This window comes from Patella vulgata, chromosome 4, assembly GCF_932274485.2.
Source record: "Patella vulgata chromosome 4, xgPatVulg1.2, whole genome shotgun sequence".
In the NCBI taxonomy this organism is placed as follows: Eukaryota; Metazoa; Mollusca; class Gastropoda; family Patellidae; genus Patella; species Patella vulgata.
The window spans coordinates 86,156,636-86,183,095 of NC_065882.2; the positions used below are offsets into that span (position 1 = coordinate 86,156,636).

The window sequence follows — 26,460 nt, forward strand, 5'->3', positions numbered from 1 at the left end:
GTCATTCTTTGTTTGATAAAAATGGGAGAATGCTCGTCGAAACGTCGCTCAATAAACTCTTCAATTAACATGTATTCCATAATTGTGTCATGTGTTACGTCTAGTTTGCTACTATATTTTACTGTAACAAAGTTATCAATGCACGGGTTATTATAATGTCTCATTGAATTGGAAAGAAAGGTTGAATGGAATGGAGTTTTATGGCACGTTAGCACGTCAGCTCCCCCAGGCTATATTGCCCCTATGGTGAAATATAAGACAGGCTAAATTATACCCTGCAACTATATTCGTATGCTAAATAAAAACAAATATCATATCGCTTATCAATAAAAACAAACATCACATTGCTTATAAATAAAAACAAATATCACATTGCTTATAAATAAAAACAAATATCACATTGCTTATAAATAAAAACAAATATCATATTACGTATAAATATTTCAAATATGTAAAGCGTTTTATAGAATTTATAATATATGTATACAAGTTTTTTTTTATAAATTCTATAAAACGCTTTACAATATAAACCCGGTTTGACAAATAAATTCTGTAATGCTAGCAACGGTACCATTTTTTGATCTTCTGTCATTGAAACCCTTGCACTCAATCAGAGTTGGAAACCAAGACAAGCCTAGGCAGGACATTTTTCACGGAGATTTAATTTAAAGTGATGTCTCTTGTAGAGTTAGATGGGATGGGACGAGGGTCCTCTCGTTGGGCGAATTTGGGGAATTTTGTAATATCTCCCGGATCTAGAAGCCACCTTTATGCCCCCCCCCCCCCCCACACACACCTTGCATGTCCTATCACCCCAGACACCGTAAAAAGAGAACCTACACTACAAATATATTTCAATAATGAATTCGTTGGCTTATTAGTCATTAGTCAGTAGGGAGTCACGGTGGCTAAGTGGGTAAGACCCTGGCTCACTAGCCTGGAGGTCGGGTGTTCAATCCCTGCATCGGCCGAGAATGTTCATCAAGATTTTCCGGAATGGTTCCCCCTTGTCAGCGATGCAGGACGTAGGGCCTTGACAGTTGGAATTCGATATGAGAGTAGGCCGTAGTGCCTCTGTCCGGGCAAAATTTCCCTCATAGCACACTGTATGGCGTATGCCCGTCTTCATTAGCCCAGTCGGAGCTGTACAGTAGTAGGACGTTAAACCCCAATTCATTTCATTTCATTAGTCAGTATATATTTAGAAAAATGCAATGGACTTATAATATTAATACGTATCCAAACTCTTACAATTTAAGTTTTGTTTCCAGCTTTTAAATAAATTAAATCAGAATTTATTCAGATTGGTTATTACGGTGATTTAACTCGACACATATTTAAAAATACATTATGTATTTTAAATTTATGTTCAAATTTTATTTTAGCCGCCTTTAAATTATACTGCATCATCTATTACGTTATCGAATTACGTCATAATACGTCACGAGGTGATTTAATTAAAGTAATTATACACTATTGGGGTTAATTATCTTGACCTCTGAATCTTCGAGTCTTATAACACTAGAAATTGGGAATATCCGATACCCCCATCGGGAGCATTCGTTGCTTAGTTTCATTTACACTTCTAGTACAGGCTGTGTTATCGATTTACAGATCTTAGGCCTTTGTAAGAAACAAAATAAACAAAAACCTGTGAGAATTTGGAGGCCCCGGCCTTGACTTGACAGGTGTGACCCATGAGAGGCTGACTAGTCGTTTTGATAGGACAAAAAAAAAGAGGCCCACTCGTCTAAATTAATGTCCAAATTTTATTTTAGCCCCCCTGCCCTTAAATTATACGGCTTCATCTAATATATTATCGAATTACGTCATAATACGTCACGAGGTGATTTAATTAAAGGCTGACTAGTCATTGCGATGGGACAAAAATAGAGGCTCACCTGTCTACACATAGGGAGCCAATCTCAGGTGTGTGTGTGTGTGGGGGGGGGGGCGGTATTTGCCCGAAACTTTTCTGTCCCTGTGATGGTTGCTTATTTTTTAATTAATTATACAATTACACAACAATTTAAATTTACAGTATGTTAAGCAAAAACAACTGAATGTTCCCCATTTTCTAATGTTTGTGCCCGAGAAACGGAAATACATTGCCTGTAAAACGGGCGGTTCACCGAATCTGGGTGGTAATACGCTTGCACGCAGCCCGGGATATTTACAATAGAAGGGAAACAATCGATGAAAGTTCCGTATAAGACCCACGAGGTTAGGAGATGCGGATCAAATGGTTAACGCGTGCGCATTGTGTAATTAGGTCTGTCATTGAGTCAAATGGCGTGGTTTCGATTCCCCGCTTGCCTGGGCAACCTCGTGCGTTTTCTCCGGTTTCCTCCCACTGCTAAAGACTCATACACGCAAGCAAATTAATGAAATGAAATTGAACAATATGTTAGTCCTGAAATGACCTAGTTTATGTCGATTGGACGTTAAACCCCATTTCTGTCTCTCTCTCCCTCTCTTCAATGTCCCTGTTGTGGAAGAAAAGTAGGATGGTAAACTTCACTTTATTTTATTGTCCTAACCGTCGATAAAATATGCAAAACTTGGACTGTTGGTTAAGATTGTATTTGGCTACACCCGAAACTAAATAAACTGCAATTGAGTTGGGCTACTTGTATTACATTCAAAATGAAACAAACCAGAAATTGTGCAGCGGATAATTGTTTGGTATTTGAACTATTACTGTGCTGTTGTTGTCCATGACGGGTTGGTCTGAAGGTGTCTGTGGGTATTCAAGTGTAAAATAGACCTGAATTACCAGTCAGCTATCTCTATTTAATGTCTCGCTTGACTGAACGATATAAATAGATTTTATACGGCTTGATGAGAGTTGAGAGGAGAGACTGGAAGAGTGGGTCTAATTTGAAAGGCTCGTGAAGAAAAGAAGTAAAAATTCGTGTTTAAAGGCAATACGTGAATACACACAATCATGATTGATTAACAAGAGCCGCGGTCAAAACCTGTGACCACCCGCGGTCCTCGAGGGGGCGGAGCTTATTTCATCTGTCACTCTGTCAATCAAAGAGCACTGGGAACAAAGAAGTGTAGCAAGTGGCGTTCTGTTCTCATAGGCAGCCAGTTGTAGTTATACGTTGAAGCGAATGGATATAGTGAGAGCGAGAAAGGGGGAGATAGATTCATGGTGAAAAGTCATAATATGGATAATTTGAAATCTTGTGTGATCCAAGGAATAGTGTAACTACAGTGCAATACGTTAATATACCACGGTTAGTTTATAGTTATTACGTATATAACAACATATACTACTACTACAGGCAACAACAATGTGTTTAGTTTATTCAGCGATTAATATATATGATGGATTAGAAACCACACAATACTATGTGTTTATTGGATTTTTCTAAAAGTGTGTGTATCGCTATATTATATGCATCGAGTTGTTAATTAAACATTCGTATCATATTATATACAGAGAAGTATTACTCAACTGATCGATTCATTTCGTATCTTTGCTTCAGCCAATGTAATTAGGCCCTTTTTTGTTGTTCTTTCCCATCAATCAAATCTATAAATGTTCTTATTATTTATTTCAGAATTCATGAGGGCTAGGATTTATTTGTGCTCACTGATTTGGTCAAACTATTTTCTAGTTCAATGAAGGAGTTCTGTATTTATTCAGAAACCATCGTGATGGAAGTGAGAAATCGAGGATTTATTTTATCGTTTTTTTTGTAGCTGTGATTGTTTTCTACTTGAAGTGGAAGATACCTATCTTAAACAAGCCTCCGAGACAAACATCGTATTTGTCCGAGGCTGGTCCACGGGATAATTTAGGTGTGGGGTCGTCGGGAAAAAAATGAGCGGTCCGGAACACCATGTCCATGCTACAGCCGATAAAGGCCTCAAAATGAAGATAAAACGAAAAAATATCGGAGTGAACAAAGCAGACAGCAAACACGAAATCGTTAAAACGGAGGGCAAAGGTCAAATTGTCGATTCGGCTAATACCACAAGCTCTGGTGCTTTAAACGGGATGTCGGATAAATCTAAACAATCAGCTACGTCGACAGACAAAGACAGGTCGCCCTATAAAAGTAAAAACGCCCATAAAAAGGAGAAAACAAAAGATAAAGGCAGTAAATGTAATGAGTCGGGAAGTAAAGTGGCCAACGGATCTAATGGATTAGATGAATTATTCAGTAAGGTTACCATGGAGCCAAAAATAGGGGACGTGGCCCACGGAGTTAAAAAAGAAACCGAGTCCTTATTGGACCCTTATGATTTTAATACCGAAGATGATGGAATCGCACTACCAACTAAAAAGGTTAAAACAGAAAAGGTGAGATGTGTTTATTTTTGTCTTCTTTTCAAATTTATTTTACAGAAATTAAAACACTATTTGATTAGGGAATAGAGACCGTGACATCGATGACATGATTAATGGCTGCCTGAGATAAAAATCAAAGCCTAATTTGATTTGGATGAAAGCCAATTAGTCGAATCTTCTGAAGCCATTATAACTGAGTGATACTGAATGAATGAAATGTTTTTCTATGAATAGGCCTACAGAGATAATAGAATACGTCGGTTAGGGTATGAATGTTAAAAATAACAATACAAAAAAAACAAAAAACAATGCAGATTAGTCATAACTGGTAAAATGTTTTAATTTCCAATAAAAGACTAGATTGTAACATGACTATTACAGCAGGCCTATAGATTATGATATGGCTATTAGGCCTATATATTATAATATGGATATTAGGCCTATTGATTATAATACGGCTATTAGGCCAATAGTTTATAATAATAAAGCTATTAGACATAATTAGGCTACAGTAGGCCTAGAATAGAATTTAATGATCTTTTAAACAAATTCAATACCTGTCACTAATATAGTTTTAATTATCTAAAATTCCATTTTAACCTAAAAAAAAGTTTATTTTTCACACATTGTACCCCTTAAACAAGTGATTAACATCCAATGGGAGTTTAACTTCCTAATCGTCTAAAACTAATGGGCTAATGGGTGGGTGGGTGGGGGGGGGGGTGTTGTAGGGGGCTACCAGTTCTATGTTATTTCAATAAAAAAATAAGTAAATCCGAATGAGGGTTTTATTAGATCTGTAAACAGTTGTTGAGGTTGATAGTAAGTAGAAATCGTATACCAATTAAATTAACAATAAACGACAAGCTTATTAATTTTTTTATGTGCCGATAACTTTACGTTTTTTAAATTTATCGCTTCTTTTCTGAGTCTAGATAGAGAGTTATCCCCACAGAGCGGTACATTAACTCTCATTGATTCTTTTAATGTCAGTTATTTCTCAAACTATCCGCCAAGCCATTGATAGTCGAGTCTGGATCAATAAATCTAACCCATTGAAATCATTGACAGTAAAAATTATCGAGATTACATCAAGCCTTACATTAGACATATCAGTATTAAAATAAAAAAATAAATAAATCCACACATTGTTTGGCGTATTTTACAGTCTTGGGAGTTATTGGACATTAATGAGCAGTGAGTATGTTTATATATTTATTGTCATGCGTTTTTTTATTAGACAATAAAGTACAACATGTCATGTTACAAATTATGACATTTCATATCCTTTCAATTTCAATCAAATAACACAGGTTTTCTTGTTGCTCCAGAATGTGTAATAGTTTTTATGGGAATTTGTCATTGAGATTGGAGTAAACAAATATTTTTATTTCCAGTATGTCGGGAGTATATGAAATATTGATATAATGTATCTAAAAACAAGCCCAAGTTTCTATATATAAATTCATGTCCATTTATAGGAGATTGAATAACAAACATATCCATGCATAAAATAGGATATCAAAAAAAACCATGTGAAGCCATTTATTTTTAAAAACAATACTAACAACTGAAGAAATATATGACCTGGCTTTTATTTCTTATAAGATAATAAATATTTAACAGTTTTTCACTTGGTGTAAATTACCGCGATGATCCTAAAGTGTTAATTTTCATAGCGTTATTTAAAATGGCGTTTCATTTGTCTAATGGCTTTTGAGGGCCTGTTAAAGAGATTGAGTTAGGCCATTACTGAAGCTAGGCTTAGTAAGATACCAGAGCGCAAGAAAGACTGATGATAGAACGCCTGGGGTGTTTTTTCAGATGTAACAAAAGGCTTTCTGTAGCTTTTAATTGGGAATAAAAATGAGTGAGGACATCTCGAGTGGTAATAATACAGACTTATGGTTTATTTGGTTTATATATGCTGTTATGTAAACGACCTGGGTTTGGTGTATTTACTGTGATATTTATTATTAGAAGTAATAATGCTGCAATAAACATTGTTTTCGAGTTTTAAAAATAGCTGAATGTCAGTTTGTAATGGGAGGGTGGGGTCAAAAGGGGCGGAGCTTAGATTGATTGACGTAATGTTAAACCTTTCGCACACCAGGATGGATTTAAAAGAAAAAGAACACGAATGCCTGTGTGATTAAATACTGAGAATTCTCAGATCGTTTTTATATCGTTTAAAGCACAATTTTATTATTTGCCCGTGAATCAATTAAATTTATTTGATATTATCTTTAATGGTGAAATGATGTCTTTGTTCAGAAATTTATGTTACCGGTTTCTTATTCCTTTTAAAATTTTTGTAAACAATTTAAAAAAAAAAATATTTTGTCAATGGCTAAAAGGAAAGAGTTTTAAAAACAGGATGGATGTAAGATTATGTTACAATTCATTGTGCATGACACGTCATCGGTTAACTCGACCGGTTAAAATAGTGTTTTAGAGGCTATTTGTTTCTGTGTTAAAGATCAGAGATAGGGAGGTACAAGGAATTGCCGACCGCGGTCTATTTTGTCTGTATCCAGCACTGTCTTCGTTATCCCGGTGGTTGCGCACAAATAAAGATTATGCCAAACTCTCATTTACATGGCTGTGTCAAGTATATTTTAGTTAAAATAGCATCCTAGTAGGTGAGTAGGCCAATATAATTTTCCTGTCGGCCTACAATGTAAAGCTTGTTTAATTTCTACTCCTGTGTATTCTACAATATTTAAATATTTATATTTTGACTGGTTGCCAAACTACACAGATCTGAATGGATTATAATGTGGCTATTACACTAGGCCTACAGATTACTACAGTAGGCCTATAGATTATTATAGGCTATTAGTAGGCCTATAGATTGCTATCAGTAGGCCTGTAGTTTATTATACCGATATTAGCCCTACAGTAGACCTTAGACCTATATGGGATGCAATGATTACTTTAAACAAATATGATACCTGCTTTAAAGAGGAGTTTAGTTACTTATCTAAAATAATTCCATTTTATTGAAATCATACTAATAAAAGTGTATTTGTAACAAGCTGAACTGTATGAACTAGGTATCACCTAGTGCTATAAATACACTTTTAATTAGTTTTGTGCTCTTTTTACATCTGATGTGATCGTGCGATCATGCGAGTGTATTATTACAAAATGTTTCTGAGAGTTTATTCGAATATGTTCCATGTCCAAATAGTCTGAAGGATATGAATATTGGGGAGGCCGATCATTAGGCTTAGTGTTTACCCTTTCCAAATTAAAGTAACTTTTATTGTACATGTATGAATGTCATGTATGAACTCAGTGAGGCGCTCTTTAAGTATTTTACACTTTCCAAATTAATTATCAACACCCGATTGATTTTTATAGATATTAAAAGTTATCTCCATTTATTTTATTATTTTATTATTTAAAATAATTCTCTTTTCATCATCACTTGGATTGTGTTGGGTTCTTTTGTTCCACTTCAGCCCTTAACAACAATAATCTCTAGCATGATTAGCCCTTTATCCAACACCCTACCACTATAATCACTCAACCGTGACATTATCTACCACCTAGCCATGTTATCATTCAACCATGACTTGATCTACCTACTCATGTTATCACTCAACCATGACTTTATCAGTTGTGTCAAGCTGGTCACACTTCAGTGAACAAATTGATTAGTCCAGGGATATTGTTTATTTTGTAATTTTGGTGTCTGCAGTTAGCTGTTTTATTTTACGATTCTGTTAAAGTTAACAAACATTTCTGGTAGAGATTTTTTGTTAGCAAAAACGATTTTTAGAATAAGCTTGATAGGTCATAATGATAATGATAATGATAATGATTTATTCTTAATATAGCGTTTTACATACATTATCACAAAGCACTTTACAAATAATACATAAATCACATGATACAAAATATATACAAAAAGATTACTTAAAAAACATAAAGGCCTAAAAATATTGTTTGATAGCTTAAAAATAGTGACATTTAAAGAGGTCATTGTTATCATTCATAACAAAACACAACACAAGATATATATGGATAGAACTTTTCTATATAAAAGAATTGAATGGTTAACATGTTGCAGTAGTGTTTCCTTATTCAACTGGGAAATATTCTCCATGGTTATACATGTATGGAATATAATGATATGGTGTTTATTACAGAACAATGTTTCCACTAGTATTCTATTGTCTTTATATAGCTAACATCACTTAGTAATAATAGTAATTGTACACATCCCATTGGCATCTTCAATAGAAGACTTCATCTCTAACTATGTATATTAGATGTTTCAGGAACATGTCCCAATGGAGGATTCGTACTGCTCTTGTATACATATATACATATTTCTTTTCATTTTATTTATTTGTGTTATATGGTTGATAACAACTTCTGAAATCTTGTTGAAAGTCGCAGTGAAATAAATCATAGTAATTGTTATTCTATAAATAGTGTGTTATAGTATTGTGCCCTGTGTTTATTAGTATTTTGGGGGTATGGATGGCCGAATGGTTAGCACATGCGCGTTGTATCATAAGGTCTGTTATTGAGTTAAATGGCGTAGTTTCGATTCCCCGGGTTGTACGTGACAAAGAGTAGAGTCGCCTGTCCAACCTCGTGGGTTTTCTCCGGGTCCTCCAGTTTCCTCCCACTGCTAAAGACCCCTACGTGCAAGCGAATTATTGAAATAAAATTGAACTATATGTTAGTCCCAAAATGACCTAATTTGTGTGAGTGGACTGTTACCCTCTCTCTCTCTCTCTCTCTCTCTCTATTTAGTTTGTATTTAAAACAGCCATTATTGGTTGTATTCTATTAATATTTAAAACAGTCATTAGTTGATATATTATTTGATATATTATATCAATATTCAATCTATTTATTTTTATAAATTATCATGTTGCCATCTGTTACGAGCAGACCCGACCGCGTTGTCTATTGTATATGTGTATTCTATATACATAGTTAATAGACTGCGGCCAAAACTCATCTCGTTAATTGATGAGCTAAAAGATACTTTAAAGTAGCATATGTTGTGCATTTAGCAGGGTATTTCTCATTTACAGGGAGTCACAGTGTCTTCATTATCTTGGTTGATGCAGAAAAGTAGGACGATAAACTCCATTTCATTTGATTCATCTCTCATATTCATCTGACTTGCGTATGTTTGACATTAAACCATTTTTAATCTCCGAAATTCAAAGTTATTAAAAGATTGTGTTCGTTAATTGTCTCTCAACATGATACCTTACCTGTGGTACCCCAGGTGTGCATTTGTCAGGTGTCAATCATTTAAAACTAAATTTTGATATTTTTTTTTATTTTTTCAGGTTGAAAGTGCTAGTTCCCCAATGCAGACGGATTGTCATAATATTGGAGTTGAGACATGTACTGTCGGTGTGTCCACGGAACCAGATTGTCTGGGACCGTGCGAACCGGGAACTTCCGTTAATCTAGAAGGAATTGTCTGGCATGAAACAGAAAATGGTAAGTACGCAGAAAGGCTTGTTTCAATGTACACATTTTTGTGGCTCTTCCGCACTCGTTTTCGCTGTCGAAAAAGTTGTTTATTATAAATGTAATGGGGCCGTTTCTATGTAATGTGCGAAAACATGCGCGGAAACACACCAAAAACACGCACATGGAATACAAGCTTTAGGTTTTTTTTATTGTTGACAATGATTCTTGGCCGATAGCCGATACCACAAACATGGAGTTATAACCCTCTAAAAAACAACCCTACAAAACAAACGGACGATATCAACTTTCAGCGGTTTAAAAATAACCCTACAAAACAAACAGTGTTGTTACAAAAAAAGGTTGTAAATTTAACATTGACTTAAAGTTACTACTCTTTATTTCGGACGATATCAACTTTCAGCTGGTTAAACATACATTCATTATTCAAGAGGTAAATCTGCCTATTGCAGGTCTTTCTTTAGGCCTTAAATGTTTTAAAAATTATTAATTAGACATTTAATAACACGACAAGACCATAATCAACTCTCGATGCCATCGAATGCTTGGGATTTTGAACTACATTAGAACGGTTCGATCATTTAATGATTTAATTTAAAAATGGAGGAGCGAGTCATAGTTTGGAATATACCAGTACCGTGGTTACGATAATTAACAATCAGTGCACACATCTTGTTTAAACTACAACCATTGATAACTTGTCTCAAAATAAAGTAATTTGAATGAAATTTTTAATGTATAGACTTGAAATGAAAATATTAACATACTAACATACAGACAGAGAGGGGCTAATCATCTCCCTGTCAGCCATTTTGTCTGTATACAAAATATTAACATACTAAAATACAGACAAGAGAGGGGCTAATCATCTTCCTGTCGGCCATATTGTCTATTTAAAAATATAGAGTTAAGAATTAAATTATGCATTGTTTAAAGAAAAAAATGATAAAAAAAAGAAAAAACTTAGTTCGACTATTTGGTGATAAAACCGTGCATGATACAGCTTTATATTTATTTACGATTTAGGTGATAATTTGCTGTATAATTTATTGTAGGTGTTTTAGTAGTTAATGTTACCTGGAGAGGTAAAACCTACGTCGGAACACTTCTTGATGCCACGAAACACGACTGGGCACCACCAAGGTGAGTTATATTCTAAGCTCCGGTCGTTCATGGTTAAATGTTTTGAATATTTTGAATATTTTCTCTGTTAAAAGTTCCAGAAAGGTTGTTTGTTCCACCCTTCACATGGTTTCTATTCTGTAAGTGTTGTTGGGGGAGGGGGGTGTTGGATGGCCGAATGCGCTGTATCATAAGGTCTGTCATTGAGTCACCTGCCGTGGTTTCGATTCCTGAGTTGAACGTGACAAGGAGTAGGGTCGTGTGATCTGTCTAACCTCGTGGGTTTTCTCCGGGTCCTCTGGTTTCCTTCCACTGCTAAAGACCCCTAAGCAAAAGCGAATTATTGAAATAAAATCGAAATGACCTAGTTTGTGTTGAGTGGACCTTAAACCCCATTTCTCTCTCTCTCTCTCTCTCTCTCTCTCCATAAGTGTTGTGTGTGCTCTATCCATCTATTGTTTGTTATGTCTGTATGTTGTTAGACAGTTTTCATTGATTCACCCATACATAAATCTATTCTTATTAGTCCCAGATGTGCCTTTATTAATATTGTAGCCTATTAAAAATAACGTATATTGTTCTCACTCACCACTGCATGGACAAAATTCTCCTTCATCCAAATGTTCATAATTAGGTGTCTTGTGTACATGAGGTAGTAGAGGTTGAATAGAATGAGAAGAAAAAACGAGGTCCCGTGTACACATTGGTGTGCACGTAAAAGATCCCTTGACAGTTGGAATTTTATATGCGAGTAAGCCATAGTGCTGCTGTCCATCATAACACACTGTATGGCGTATGCCTGTCTTCATTAGCCCAATCGGAGCAGAACAGTAGGACGTTAAAACCCATTTCATTTTCATTCCAAAATGTCCATATTGATTTTGCTGAATTGCCACTGTAGGGGCAAAATTCTACATTATCCATTTGTGATTAATCTCAAATTATCACAGTGAAAGTGTTTGAGGCATCAAACATTACTTCATTCGTCACCAACTTGAAAGAAATAAAAGTGAATATGTTCATTCATGGATGAATTAATTGATCATTGCGTGATAAAGACAAGGAGAAACCTCCATTGAAATGGTCGCCAGAAATGAACTTTGAATTAAGCATCTTGTATTCTATATAATTGTGTCGTGTGTTATTCACTCACTGTTAATAAACCAAGATTCTCGATTTCTGTAAATTATTATTATGCTTATAGGTGTGTATTACACAATCTTAGACATGTACCTTATACCTACATTCACATGGACCAGGCAGGTCAAATTCTTTAGTTTTGGCAAACAGCCAACTCCCACTATTTGCCATGAGAATAAACTGAATGTTCATTCATTCATTCAATAATCAGACCTTTTACACTCCCAGCTATACAATATTCTAACATGCATATATATCACACCATCTCTTGTTTATACAAGTACACCAGGCCCCGAATTCACAAAGCATTCTCAGACTTAAGTTAAGAATTTACTCAAAATTGTTCACCTTATTTTAACTAAAATATAGCCCTTTATAAAACTTTTGTTGTATTAATGTAGCAAATACATCAATAAGAAACTATGTCCAAATTTAAGTGTTTCTGGAACAAAGATATTTCTCATAAACAGTGATTGAAAGTTGAGTAAATTCTTAACTTGAGTCTGAGGTATACCATAACACCAGTTTGATATACCGTAGCACAAATTTGATAACACAAGTTTAATGTAACGCAAGTCTGATTTGATACAACATAGGTATAATACAACACAAATTTCAAATAACATGAGTTTGATGTAACACAAATTTTATTAAATTGAATTTGAACACCAGAAAGATCGCATGGATAAAAATTAATCGTAAATCAAGTGCTCCTAAACCGTAAAATGCGTTATTATAATTCAGCTCATACATATGGTGAATATTTATAGAATCTGCTCGCAGATAGAAAAATAATAATTTATTCAAAATAACCTTTTGTTAATCTTTCAAAATGTCTATCAAAAATCCCGAGAGGATGATAGCTGCTAATAGATAGAGAATTACCATCTCTTAGCCTGACTGTTAATCGTCTTCAGCATCATCTATTATGTAGGATCCCCAAAGATTCCAGGCGTCAAATAATACACATTTATCCAATCTTGCAATTGGGTACAAAAATAAACCAGAATGCATTTAAGAGACGTTATTTTTTTTCAAGTCCACGGAATACAGATCAGTGATTCTGTATATCGAGTAGTGCTGGTTATTTTATTTATTCAGATTCTCTGACTTTGACCTGATGCGTCTGGTTATCGTTGTATAAATCAGACTGGAATGACAGAGACTGAATTACAACTTGACTCAAACATCAATAGTTCGTTCATCCAGTGGTTAGATTCTCTCTCTCTCTCTCTCTCCACTTGTTATTCAATATTTGATTCCTGACAGTAGATGAGACTCATTCAATACTAATGGCAGGTTTCCAATTTCTCGCTTTGCTAACCGACTGGGATCTATTTATTTATTTACTGAGAATTTTTAACCGTAAAAATATCCTATGTTTATTTTTTTTAACAATATTTTTTCGGGATATCTGAATGAAGTTGGTGAAGAGGCCTAGCCTGTGTAAAAACAAAACCCGTTCTAATAGCCTATTTTATTTGTCTTTGATTTGTCTTAATGTAGATATAGTTTCAGTCCTTCAGGTTTATAAAATTATGCGAGAGCCATAAAAAGCTCCTGCCAATTTCAAAAATGAGAAAACATTTTACTTGAATTAAGGAGAGCGAAATTGTATTTATGCTTTAGTCTTGTTTAATATTTGGTAAATATGGTAGCGTCAGAATTATCATCATGAAAACTGCTAGCTCGAACATATGCAGTTTAAAAATAAACAAAAAACGAAAGTAGTTTATTAATCTCACTATTTAGGAGAGCGATTTAGCTAATTTGCAGGAGTCTTTAATGATTCCCACCAAGAAAAGTCGAGGTGCGTTGAGAGGAGCTTAAACGTGAAGGACTGCAGTTTATTACTTTAGATGGAAAACAATTACTGGTTTATACACACGCTCTCAAGTTGTGTTTGATAAGAGAACATCATGTTTGTTATATGTTTATCAATCAGTGATTATTTTCCATATAAATTGTGTTGTGTTTTTATTGTGTTTTTATTGTGTTGTGTTTTTATTGTGTTCATTCGTTAAAAGTAACTCAAGGATTAGATTTTTATTTTTTAAATGGTCGGGTGTTCGATCCCTGCATTGGCCGAGAAAGTTCATCGAGATTTTCCAACGTGGTTTCCCCTTGTCAGTGGTGCAGTACGGAGGGTCTGACAAGGACAGCTGTCCAGTCCTTCGGATGAGATGAAAAACCGAGGTCCCGTGTATACATGTACATTGGAATGCACGTAAAAGATCCCTTGGCAGTTGGAATTCGATATTAGAGCAGGCGATAGTGCCGCTGCCCAAGCAAAATTTCCCTCATAGCACACTGTATGGCATATGCCCGTCTTGATTAGCCCGGTATAGGAGCAGAACAGTAGGACGTTAAACTCCATTTCATTTCATTTCATTTCCTTTAATATTTAAATGTTGGTTTTAACTGGATAATCAAGCTTGAAAATAAATCACCTGTTACTGATAATATTAGACAAATTCAATCTTTGTCATTTGCCATGGCTGGAACCACGGTGGCTAAGTGGGTAAGACGTTGGCTCGCTAACCTGGAGGTCGTGACAAAGTTCATCTGATGTGACGAAAAAACGTGGCACCGCGTACACATTGCCATGCATGTAAAAGATCCATCCCTAGGCTAAAGTTATCAATTATCATCCAGCAGTACTAGTTAATCTAATCTAAAAATATCAATTATTGTACAGTAGTACTACATGTGGTTAATCTGGTCTAAAGATATCAAATATCATCCAGTAGTACTGGTTCATCTAGTCTGAAAATATCAATTAACATCCAGTATCAAGATGTTTTATCTTTCTTGGAGTTAAACAAAACAATGATATGAAGCCCTGCTCTTTATACAAGAAGCATTTTAAACAGAATGTTGGCTAGCTGCCAAGGTTAGCAACTGTATGTTTGGTTTTTGTTTCCTATACAAACAGATTGCCGATCTGTTATTGACTTCACTCGTTTGTATCCCACAATTCCTACTCGACAAGTATGGCATTAATTGGTGAAAGGGGTTCGGAGAAGCCATCGCTAGTTATAACCGTTTGAGATGAAATATCCACTTATTCGATGGTTCTTGGAACTAGAAACATGCTTGGCTTTATTTTAACGGTCTTAGCATTTTTAACGTTTCTTTTCATTCCATCTCAGTCGTCTGACTTGATGAATAATTTATTGTTTTCATGATTGAGTTTCCCCAAATAAATAATTGAACTTGGGTCTGAGCTGAATTCATTTATCATAGAGGCAGTAGAAGACGTAGCATTTCTTAATTACAAAGATTGACGAAGCCTTACAACAGTCCATCTATTGACTCTCTGAACACTACTGGGTTATAAACTTCACTTCACACACGATCAATTCATCGAAATGTATTTCCACTGAGAAAAAAAAAATTGGAATGCGAAATTTCGTCATTTATTTATTCATTTTAATTCTGTATTCTGAAAGGCGTGTCATTATTGTTTTATTGGTACATGTGAAGTTATCAGATAATTAGGTTTGCAAGTTTTATTTGATGTGGCGGGGTTTGGTGGCCAAACGGTCTAAGGGGTGCGATTTAGATCATAAGGTCTTGTCATTGAGTCAAGTGGCGTGGTTTTGATTCCCTAGTTGTAAGTGACAAGAAGAAGGGTAGTCTGTCCAACCTCGTGGGTTTTCTCCAGTTTCCTCCCACTGCTAAAGCCCCCTACGCGGAAGCGAATTATTGAAATAAAATTGAACCATATGTTAGTCCCTAAATGACCATATTTGTGTTGAGTGGACGTTTTACTCCGCTTTATTATTTCAATAGTTTGTGTACCAGTAGGTATAAGGCTTTTAGCAAACACAACCAACCATACATGGTATACATGTAGAAACCACACCTCCATAAAAAATTAATTTTATTCAGCCTTACTTGCATTTATCAACATTTTAAACATCAAAACTAAACTTGAGTTTAGCTTTACACATTTAGAAAAGCCGTTGAAATGGCTGGAAAATTCACATTAAAAAAAAAACAATGTTGTAAGATGATGCGCTGTACAAAACTGTATCCATTGGGTTTTTGTTCGTCAATATGTTTGTACATGTATATTTCAACACACATATCTAGTTTTAAATGTCACAGGTGCTTGATAAAAGTGTGAAATATTAGATTGTAATTCAATGTATATCATATTTCACTTCGTCATAAAATATATTTACTCTTTCCGTGTCATGCATGCATCATTGGTTTTTATGAAACATTTCATTTCAAATAATATTTTTCATGAAAGTCAGGGGGGTTGGGTGGCTGAATGGTTAGCAAATGCGTGCTGTATCATAAAGTCTGTCATTGAGTCAACTGCCATGGTTTAGAATCCCGGGTTGAACGTGACAAGGAGTAGGGTCACCTGTCAAACTTTGTGGGTTTTCTCTGGGTCCTTCGGTTTCCTCCCACTGGCAAAGACCCCTACGCGCAAGCGAATTATGAAAATAAAATTGAACCATATGTTAGTCCCGAAATGACCTTGTTTGTGTCAAGTGGACGTTAAACCCCATTTCTCTCTCTCTCTCTCTCTCTCTCTCTCTCTCTCTCACATGAAAGTCATTGGAATTATTTTTAAAAACTTACCATTTTAAAAATTATTACATTTCCTCTGTAATCAGATGTTTTAATCAGAATTGAACGTGAAAAAGAGAGAAAGGGATAGAGGCATTTTATGATCTAAACATATGTTACACATTTGCCAATAAAAACTCAAATAACTGAAAGAATAAGCATGTGGTAAACTTAGCTAGTTGTTTTTCCATTGGGCATCAAATTAAAATGCAAGCAATCGTTAAAACTATGTGAAATGTAAGCCGTTGAGATGCCAGGACTGGTTTATAAATGTGTGAGAAAGCGCAACTATTTATTTGTGCAATAATGGCAGCATACGAGTTTTATATTGCTGTACCTCTGGTTTCCATGTTGATTCACTTCCACACTTCCACGATGAACAATTGATGTACAAGGGATAGAAATATCAGATTACGATGAAATGATAAAATATCTGATCTCAACGGCAGACTATTGATCAGGAGACCCATGAAATATTCAAGATACATTTCGTACTTGAAACTGGGCAAAATGTCAGCTTAAAGAATGCTTAGATTACTGGGAGAACTGATATGCCATAAATTGGTTACAGAAATAATTCCTAGCACTTGTAATCGTTTCTGGTAGAACGATAAATTATCAACATTCCCAAATACCATAAAATAACAAGCCAACTTTGTGTTTGTACTTTTTAACACCAGTTATATAGAAATAGAAATATCTCTTTTATGTAAAATGTAATCTAGTTGTGGGATGGAATGGGTGTAATTTGTGTTCTTTATGTTATGGTACAGAGCTTATTATACATGTACCTGCATTGGCCGAGAAAGTTCATCCAGATTTCCCGGCGTGATTCCCCCTTGTCACTGATGCAGGACGGAGGGCCTGGCAAGGACAGCTGTCTAGTCCTTCGGATGAGACGAAAAACCAAGGTCCCGTGTATACATTGAAATGCACTTAAAGGATCCCTTGGCAGTTGGAATTTGATATAAGAGTAGGCGATAGTGCCGCTACCTGGGCAAAATTTCCCTCATAGCACACTGTATGGCGTATGCCCGTCTTCATTAGCCCAGCATAGGAGCAAAACAGTAGGACGTTAAACTCCATTTCATTTCATTTCATTTCATTTATTATACATGTACCTATCATCTAGTTGTGGGTCGGGGTGCCTATTGTACCTACATGTATCATCTAGTTGTGGGTCAGGGTTCACCTAGTTGTTGGTCAAGGTGTCTATTATACCTATCATCTAGTTGTGGGTCGGGGTGCCTATTGTACCTACATGTATCATCTAGTTGTGGGTCAGGGTTCATCTAGTTGTTGGTCAAGGTGTCGATTATACCTATCATCTAGTTATAGGTTGGACCGGTTGGGGTGAAAAATAGTACAGCGCTTACTGTATCTTAAAATAATCCCAGTGACGAATCTCTGTAACTTACCTGTAACTTACTGTAACTTACCCGTAACTTACTGTAACTTACCTGTAACTTACTGTAACTACCTGTAACTGACTGTAACTACCTGTAACATAGTGTAACTACCTGTACCTGACTGTAACTGACTGTAACTACCTGTAACTGACTGTAACTACCTGTAACTGACTGTAACTACCTGTAACTGACTGTAACTACCTGTAACTTACCTGTAACTTACCTGTAACTTACTGTAACTACCTGTAACTGACTGTAACTACCTGTATAGATAATTCAAAAGAATAATAAACAGTTTACTCTTTACATGCCTACCAATAGAAAACTGAGACAGATTTTAATCTAAAAAAAAAGCTATGAATCTTGTCAATATTTTCAATCCAGTTTTCGAAGTCTAACAAAGATCTTAAGTTGTGATGTCAGTCATAATAAAGATTGTTTCAATCTTGTCGAAGTGATTCATCAAATTTTTTGAAGGCTAGCATGGAAATTGTGAAAAAAAAACACAGTTGCTTTGATTCACCAGTTTGAATCATGTCAAAGTTTTTAATCAGGTTTTTCGAGGCTAGCATAGAAATATCAAATAAGACAGTTGCCTTAAATTACCAGTTTGTTTCATATTAACTCGACTGTATAAATTATAAAGTAAAATTTTTTACAACAGTGAATCTTGAAATAATTTATAACCAAACTTTTTTTCAAAATCGATGTAAAGCATTGGGACTATGATAATATAAGCCCTATTGATTTTCCCACTTTTCCATCCATCTTTTGCCAAAATGTGGATGTATCTTGTTGCTTGGCAACCGCTTGTTTTGTTTTCAACTGATCGTTAATTTACCTTGTTTATTTTCAGGTTCAACTGTGATTCACCCGTCAGTGATTTTGAGACGCGAACACCAAAAGGGCGTGGAAAAAGAAATCGTGGACCCCCGGTTTGTCCCCCAGTAGTGGAAAAGGTGATTAATGAGGGTCGCAAACTTAGAAAAGGGCGCCGAGGCAGCACCGCTAACACATTTCAAGCGCCACCTAGTCCAGCCAAATCAGACGTGTCAACAAGTGGGGGAGTCAAACGTAAGGGCAGATCAGCTGATCTCGAAGTTAACACGGAATTATCAAGAGCTAAGAGGTGTAGATCAAGCTCTCGCGGACCACCAACGCCAGCCCCGGAAGTAAACCTGACCCCTAATAAAGAGGGATTAATAGAATGCCCTGAACCAAATTGTAGTAAAAAATATAAACATATGAACGGTTTACGTTATCATCAAACGCACGCCCATCTTAACCCACTCGCTTCGTTAAACGCGGAGGAAGATATGGACGATAAATGTGACGAGGACGTAAAACCTGAGGTGTCGTCAAAGACAGAGAAAAAGGACTCAAAATCTGAAGCAGCTGAAAAAACTTGCTCCAGAGTTACACGAGAACGTGAGAATTCAATTGAGGATAACATTCCACTTAAAGAAATAGCAGCTAGTTGTCGAGCAAACGCCAATCGTCGTTCTCCTGAAAAGACGAGTGAAAAGCACGATAAACCTCAGGAGAAAAATTCGGACAAACAGACTGAGAAAAGTGACAAAAAGTCTGAGAAGAATTCCGAAAAAACATCAGGGAAAAATGAAGGACATAAAAGTGATAAAAATGATAATACGAAACACGAAAGTACAAGTGGTAACAAACGAAAAGAAAATGAAACTGTAGCTAGTGGCAACACAAGTGTAAATACTTCCTCAAACTCTGTTACTCCTAGTGTTAATTCATCCGGTGCCAATTCCGTATCAAGCTCAGGAAAATTAGCGTCAGTGCCAAGCCAGGTTTATCAAATATCTGGTGCTCCTGTAGGAGGACTCGGTAGTACAGGAGGCGCCACTAAGGTGACTCAGTCGCGAACATCTCTCGTAACGACGCCAGTAGTGACCTCTAGTGGAAGTTCTCCTAGCAACAATCCTCATCCTATAACTGTTCCTGCCATATCGACACCTCCTCATGCTGTAGATTTCACCAAATCAGATAAATCATTGTTAGACAAGTCCAAAAATAAATCGGCCACACGTCCAATCGTACCTGCTCCGTCGCCACAGATGATTGCGCTGACTAGCACCGTGTCTGTATCACATCCCAGTTTGTCACCTGTGTCCACGCATGCACAGATGTCGCCTTCATTAAAACCCATTCAGCCTAAACCCACAATAATGGGGGAACCGTCGCATATTAATCCTGCTCTCGTTGGATTCAAAGACAAAAAATCGAAACCCAAGAAGAAAAAGGAAAAAGATGGTTCTTCGAATGGCGTCGCTATAAATAATAATAACAATAACAAATCACCTAGCTCTAAGGATTCAAATCGCGAGGATCCCTCGAAGGGTGACCGACCTGCTGTGATTAAAACTGCCTCAACTCCGTCCAGACCTGTTGAAAGAAAGGACAAACAGGCCATGCCCAATGAAAATATTAAATCTGTTGTAGATTTAACTCGTAAAATGCCAAATATGGACATCTCTAGAAACTCAAATCAAGCATTAACGTCAGGTATCAACGTGCCAAAACCGGAACAGTCAGCTAATCGATTGTCCACACCTGCAAATCTGCTCAAAGTTAATTCTCCTTTACAAGTTTCCACGGATAGAAAAACTCCAGTCACTGATGATGTACAGAGTCCAGCTTATTCAGATATTTCTGATGCTAATGAATCAAACGGCTCCCCACAGCAAGGTGATAGTCCAAGTAAAAAGGAGAATGCGTCGAAGAAAAGCGAACAAAGCACCAATTCGCAACCACCTGCCCATGATGGTGGTAATGTAGCTCAATATGGCATGTATAACTATTACGGCCAATCGCCATACATGCTGCAACAAAACGTTCCTTCCTCACAGCATTTATCCCCAAACACGGGAAAACCCCGGGACGGACCTTCTTCATCAGCAGAAGAGAAGAAGCAGGCTGAAGATTTAGCAAAGACTCCCATAAAGGTGGAAGAAAAAGAAGAAAATAAAATTGTAAAGCCAGAAGGTGTCGGTGCCATGCCGCCTCAGCAAATGAACGAATACCAGATGCAGCAACAGAAATGGTTCCAGCAGATGTACGCCCAAATACAGACACTGCCTCCACATGCTCAGTATCAATATTTAGCAGCTTATGGAGGATACATGGATCCCAGTTACCAGATGCATCCCAATCTGAGGCAGCAGTACGATAAAGCCATGGAGGATCAAAAACGAGCTCAGGAGCAACAAGGTGGCAGCAACAGCAGCAAGTCCGAGGGGGAAAGTAGCAAAAAAACAAACTCGCGTCCAGCCTCTAGAGAACACCCCATGGATCCCCAGTCTAGCATGAAACTTCCCCATCCACATCTTCCAGTTCCTGTTGGAGCGAGTCCACATGGCGGTCCAGAGATGAAGAAACCTGGTGGTGAACGTCAAGGTGATGTGCGTGACCAATCGCTACGTGAGAAACAGAATGAGAATCATCAGATAATGAAAGAGAATATCGAGTTGAAATCCCAGATGGACCGAAATAATCGCTACGAGTACGATTACAGAAAACAGGAAGAAATGCGACGGTACCAAATGTTCCAACAACAAAAACTCATCGAACAACAGCGAGTTGAAAAACGCAAACAGGAAATGGCTGCCAGTAAACCCCCAGAATTAACGAGTAATGAATCACCCGCAGGAAAAGTTCCATTAAGCCGTCCACAAGATCCAATCAAAGTTGAGGATATAGTTAAGAGGGAGCATGGTGAATCGCGAGTGAAAGATTTCCGGGACAATAATACTGGTAGCAGCAGTGGCAGTAAGATCAACCCAGACAATAAACCTGAGGATAAAAATAAAATAGCGGATAAATTACGAAGTCCAGATGGTAATCCGAGGACACCGAATCATTCTATGCCCCCTAACCACCCTTCTCCTGCTGGTCCGGGTAACAGTGCTCAGTCTCCCGGACAACAGGGTCCTATGCCTTATAATACCTACATGCAGTATCCCGGAGCTTATTTACAATCCCCTCATTACGGACAACTTGGACAGATGCACTTTGATCCCAATCAAGCCATGTATCGTAATATGAACCCCCATGTTTTAGGTTACGCTCCGTCCCCGTATTTACACCCAGCTCAAATGGGAGGACAAATAAACTATCGAGTTTCCGTAGAAACCGAGAAAGAAAAAGTGTTAGAGGGTAAAAGTGCTAGTGTTTCTGGAGATTCGGAAAAACCAGTTGATGGACAATCTGGGTCCGCGTATTTCGGAAATAGTCATAAAATTCACGAATTACATGAAAAGGCCCGTCCCGGTTCCCATAATTCATCTCCAGTTCCCCAAAAATCAATGGATTCTTCACCTCATCAAGGTCTGGAGAAAAATCGGGAACATTCCAGCTCTCCGCCGACCCAGCGACATATTCACACACATCATCATACGCATGTGGTTGGACCGTACCCTCTCGTTCACGGTGGTAAGTGAGAATTTATTTTCTTACTGAAATCTAGTCATTCATTCAGTGCACTCTGGGAATTCTGAAATCTGGGATTTTTGTCGGGATCGACATGACAAGAAATTATTTATTTCATCAACTTTTTGGAGATTTACCTGTTTTTTTAATCGTTACGTACTGGAACCCTAATTGTGAAAGAACTGTAAAAATGTGCTTGGATGTTGGAATTGACCCGAGTGCACTGTAGCTATACATGTACGTACACCAGGATAGTGATATACATTTATTTAATCAAGGTATGCTTTTATTATCATCAATATAACTTACTTACTAATATTGGACTTTCTGGTGAAATAATTTAAGTCTTTTTGTTTCACACGACACAGTTATATGGTATACAAGTTACTTTCTAAGTTTGTTCATGGTTTGCTCGATGAACACAAGAGAACCCTCCTCCAAGAAACATGGCCATAAATATAAACTTGTAAAGTAACTGGTATTCCATAATGTGTCATCTGGTATTCTCATTCTGTTACTAAATGTAAATGCTGCTTAAACCATTTAAGACTTTCTGGTGGAACAATTTTAGTCTTTAGGCTTACCAACTCGTGAAATAATTTAGTCCTATTTAAGCATTAAGACTTTGTGGTTAAACAATTTAAGCTTATCTAATAATATTGAACTTTCTGGTGAAATGATTTTAAACTTTTTGCTTCCAATTATTTATTTAATTAAGTATTAAAACTTTGTGGTTAAACAATATTAGTCTTTAAGTGTACCTCAAGTGTCATTTTTGTTTTAACATTTTCACATTATTTAATTTTAAGTATTAAAGATTGACTATGAAACCCTCTACAACTGCTACTCACTTTTGATTTTTTGTACGGGGATGGGGGGGGGGGGTCGTGTGCTTTAGATCAGAAGGTCTGTCACCGAGTCAAGTGGCATAGTTTTGATTCCCCATGTATTCGTGACAAGGAGTAGTGTCACCTGTCTAATCTTGTGGGTTTCCTCTGGTTTTAAAGACTTCTACATGTATCTGTGAAAGCTAATTAATGAAATAAAATTGAACCATATGTTAGTCCCGAATTAACCTAGTTTGTGTTGAGTGGAAACTATGAAACCCTCTATAACTGCATCTCAGTTTTCATTTCTCATGATCTGGAAGACATATTACTGTATTAATTGATATTGATTCAGCTTGTGACTTGTAATTTAACTCTTCTGTTTACACGGGGAAATAGTAGAAACCTTTCATACACTGGAGAGTGGAGTTATATTTATTGTGCTAGATCTCTTGTTGTCCCAATCGTTGTGGTCATTTTCTTAGTTTTGAATGAACTCCTTACTTAGGCTCACTGATTGTCATTTCATATTGGGTGTTGGATGGCAAAATGGTTAGCGTGTGCGCATTGTATCAGAGTCAACTTGGGTGGTTTCCCATCTGAGGACTAGACACTGTCCCCTGTCAGGCCCTGTGTCCTGCACCATGCCCGGGAAATCAGGATGAGCTTTTCTCTGCCAACATCGGGTGTTCGATCCCTGCATTGGCCGAGAAAGTTTGTCCAGATTTTCTGCCGTGGTTTCCCCTTGTCAGTGATGCAGGACAGCTGTCTAGTCGTGCGGATGGGACGAAAAACCGATGTTCCGTGTACACATTGGCGTGCACGTAAAAGATCCCTTGGCAGTTGGAATTTGATATAAGAGTAGGCGATAGTGCCGCTGCCCGGGAAAAAATTTCCCTCATATCACACTGTATGGCGTATGCCCGTCTTCATTAGCCCAGTATACAATGTAGGAGCAGAACAGTAGGACCTTAAACCCCATTTCATTTCATTTCAATGTTAGCGAGCCACAGTCTTACTCACTGAGCCACCGCAGGTCCCTAATTACCATTACTCAAGCCCCAATAATAAAACTGACAAGCTCCTAATAGTGGTTTAAAGAATGGAATAATTGCTTTAAATATTCTGAGCAAAAAAAAAAATACAGAGTCGATGAATTTAAAAAGAAATGACAAAAGTGAATAATTGAAGATGTACTGGTACAACGTTGATCAATAAAACTTGTGGTGATGGTATAAATACAAGCCATTAAATACCACTACATCAAACTATCCACTATCAGATGAAACGAGGTATGAGATAGTTTATAGCCGATGGGCGGAAGCCTGTTGAAGCAGGGAAAACTCTTATAAATTATTCATTGCTCGCTTGGATAGAAAGATGACATAAAAAAAACAATAATATAATCGTGTTTAATATGTCGGATGAGTTTATGTCAGGAATAAGATATTGCCATAAATACAGGGATAACATTGTTGATTTACATTCTGTGGGTCATTAACAGCGGTTGTAGGTGCATGTTTGTGGAGAAGGGAGTTAGGGTGACAGGGAGGGGATAAAAATATACAAGTTGGCATTCCAAACCCATGATCCCTAACAAGATGTTGGATTTACTAGGAGAAGGGCGTGGAATTTGAAGTTCATTAAGAAATTGTTGGTGTTGAGAATAGAAGCTTTCTATTAGTATTTCTCTACGAGTTGGGTGACAATTCGTCCCTGGACAATTTTTCCCCAGATAATTCGTCCTAGGGCTATTCAGGGACGAATTGTCCAGCATCAAATATTTCTAAGAAATGAATTGTCTGTGAACTGAGATATTAGCTTTTGAATTTTAGGCTAGCCTCAGTCATCATTACTAAAGTTGGTACGATAAAAAAACAGTCTCGATTATCCATTAAAAAAATGTATTCCAATCCACTAAATATCACAGGCTAGCAATGGCATCGGGAGTTGAATATGGTCTGGATAAAAGACAAAGTCTTGATTATCCATTCAAAAAATGGAGAGTTGAATATGGTCTGGATAAGTTAATTAATTAATGTCTAATTAATAATTTAGAAAACATTTCAGACCTAAAGAAAGACCTGCAATAGACAGATTTAGCTCTTGCATAGTGCATCTTTAAGCTGTGAAATATTAGATATTGTTTTAAAAGATGTGAGTAATGATCCCAAGCTGATAAATAATGAGACTTGTTAAAAAGAAAAATTCCGATTGACTCGACTTCAGATGATTATTTTTCATATTTGTTCGTAATTTGATAGCGAGTAATAAATCTTCTGGGAGAATTTCCAAGTGCCTTATGTAAAATGTCTGGAAAACGTGATAGGACGTCTTAAGCCATCTACATTGCCTTGAAGCCATTTTCTTGATTGAGTCTGGACAATAGAGGGGGGATTATTGATTAGGACGTCAAGTCTCGAAGGAAGTAAACTGACCGAATGGATTTTTCTTGGAGAGAACGAGAGAACAAATTGCTTGTATTGCCATGATCAGTATTTCTAGCGTAATACTGATTACTTAAGGACATTGTCGTCTGCTTGACTATTGTATAAAATGGCGGGAAGAAAGAGATGCTGTACAATCATGTACATGGTCATTTTGTTTAATTAATGAAGCCGTTTACTCGCGTGGCTATTGTTGAAATATCTTTTTGAGACTTTTATTTTTATTGGTCAGCCTTTAGGATGAAAATAAAATACAGAAGTCCAGTTGACTATGTCAAAAGATCCTTTTTAAACGTGAAATTAGGAACCTGAAATGACGCTGTCGGGGCAGAATTGTCTAACTTTCCCTCTTGCTGCCTAGACATTTATGAAATGACCATTTATCAGTATCAAATAATTGAAGTAGCATATTGACGTGACAATAACTCACTTCTATCTTTTAGGTATATGTAATAATCAGAAACCTTATTTTATTCAACAATCTGGTTAAAACACAGATCCTACATGTATTTCGTTTCGTTTTTATAGTTCAAAATTTCGTTTTACTTGTCTTTACTACACTTGGATCTGGAAGAGTTGTTATTTAACTCGTGTTCTGAATTGTGTCGGGGATAAGCCAATGAAACGATCTGTTACGGCGAGCTTTAGGCGTGTTTTTCACGGAACTGTTGGTAATCCACTAGTAACATCAATGCTGA

General features: G+C 36.6%; 1 protein-coding gene across 2 annotated transcripts in view; it reads left to right on the plus strand.

The window, feature by feature from the left end:
- The first annotated feature begins 2,979 nt into the window (after positions 1-2,979).
- LOC126817243 (zinc finger protein 608) overlaps positions 2,980-26,460 on the plus strand; it is a 32,226-nt gene continuing 8,745 nt past the window's right edge. The window contains exons 1-5 of one of the 2 annotated variants that reach the window (XM_050544050.2): positions 2,980-3,245; positions 3,573-4,318; positions 9,631-9,787; positions 10,834-10,921; positions 18,893-22,491. In XM_050544050.2, the coding sequence (XP_050400007.1) occupies positions 3,836-4,318; positions 9,631-9,787; positions 10,834-10,921; positions 18,893-22,491 (4,327 nt within the window). In that variant the 5' untranslated portion in view covers positions 2,980-3,245; positions 3,573-3,835. The remainder of the gene's footprint in view (positions 3,246-3,572; positions 4,319-9,630; positions 9,788-10,833; positions 10,922-18,892; positions 22,492-26,460) is intronic. The other variant, XM_050544049.2, reaches the window with a different exon arrangement.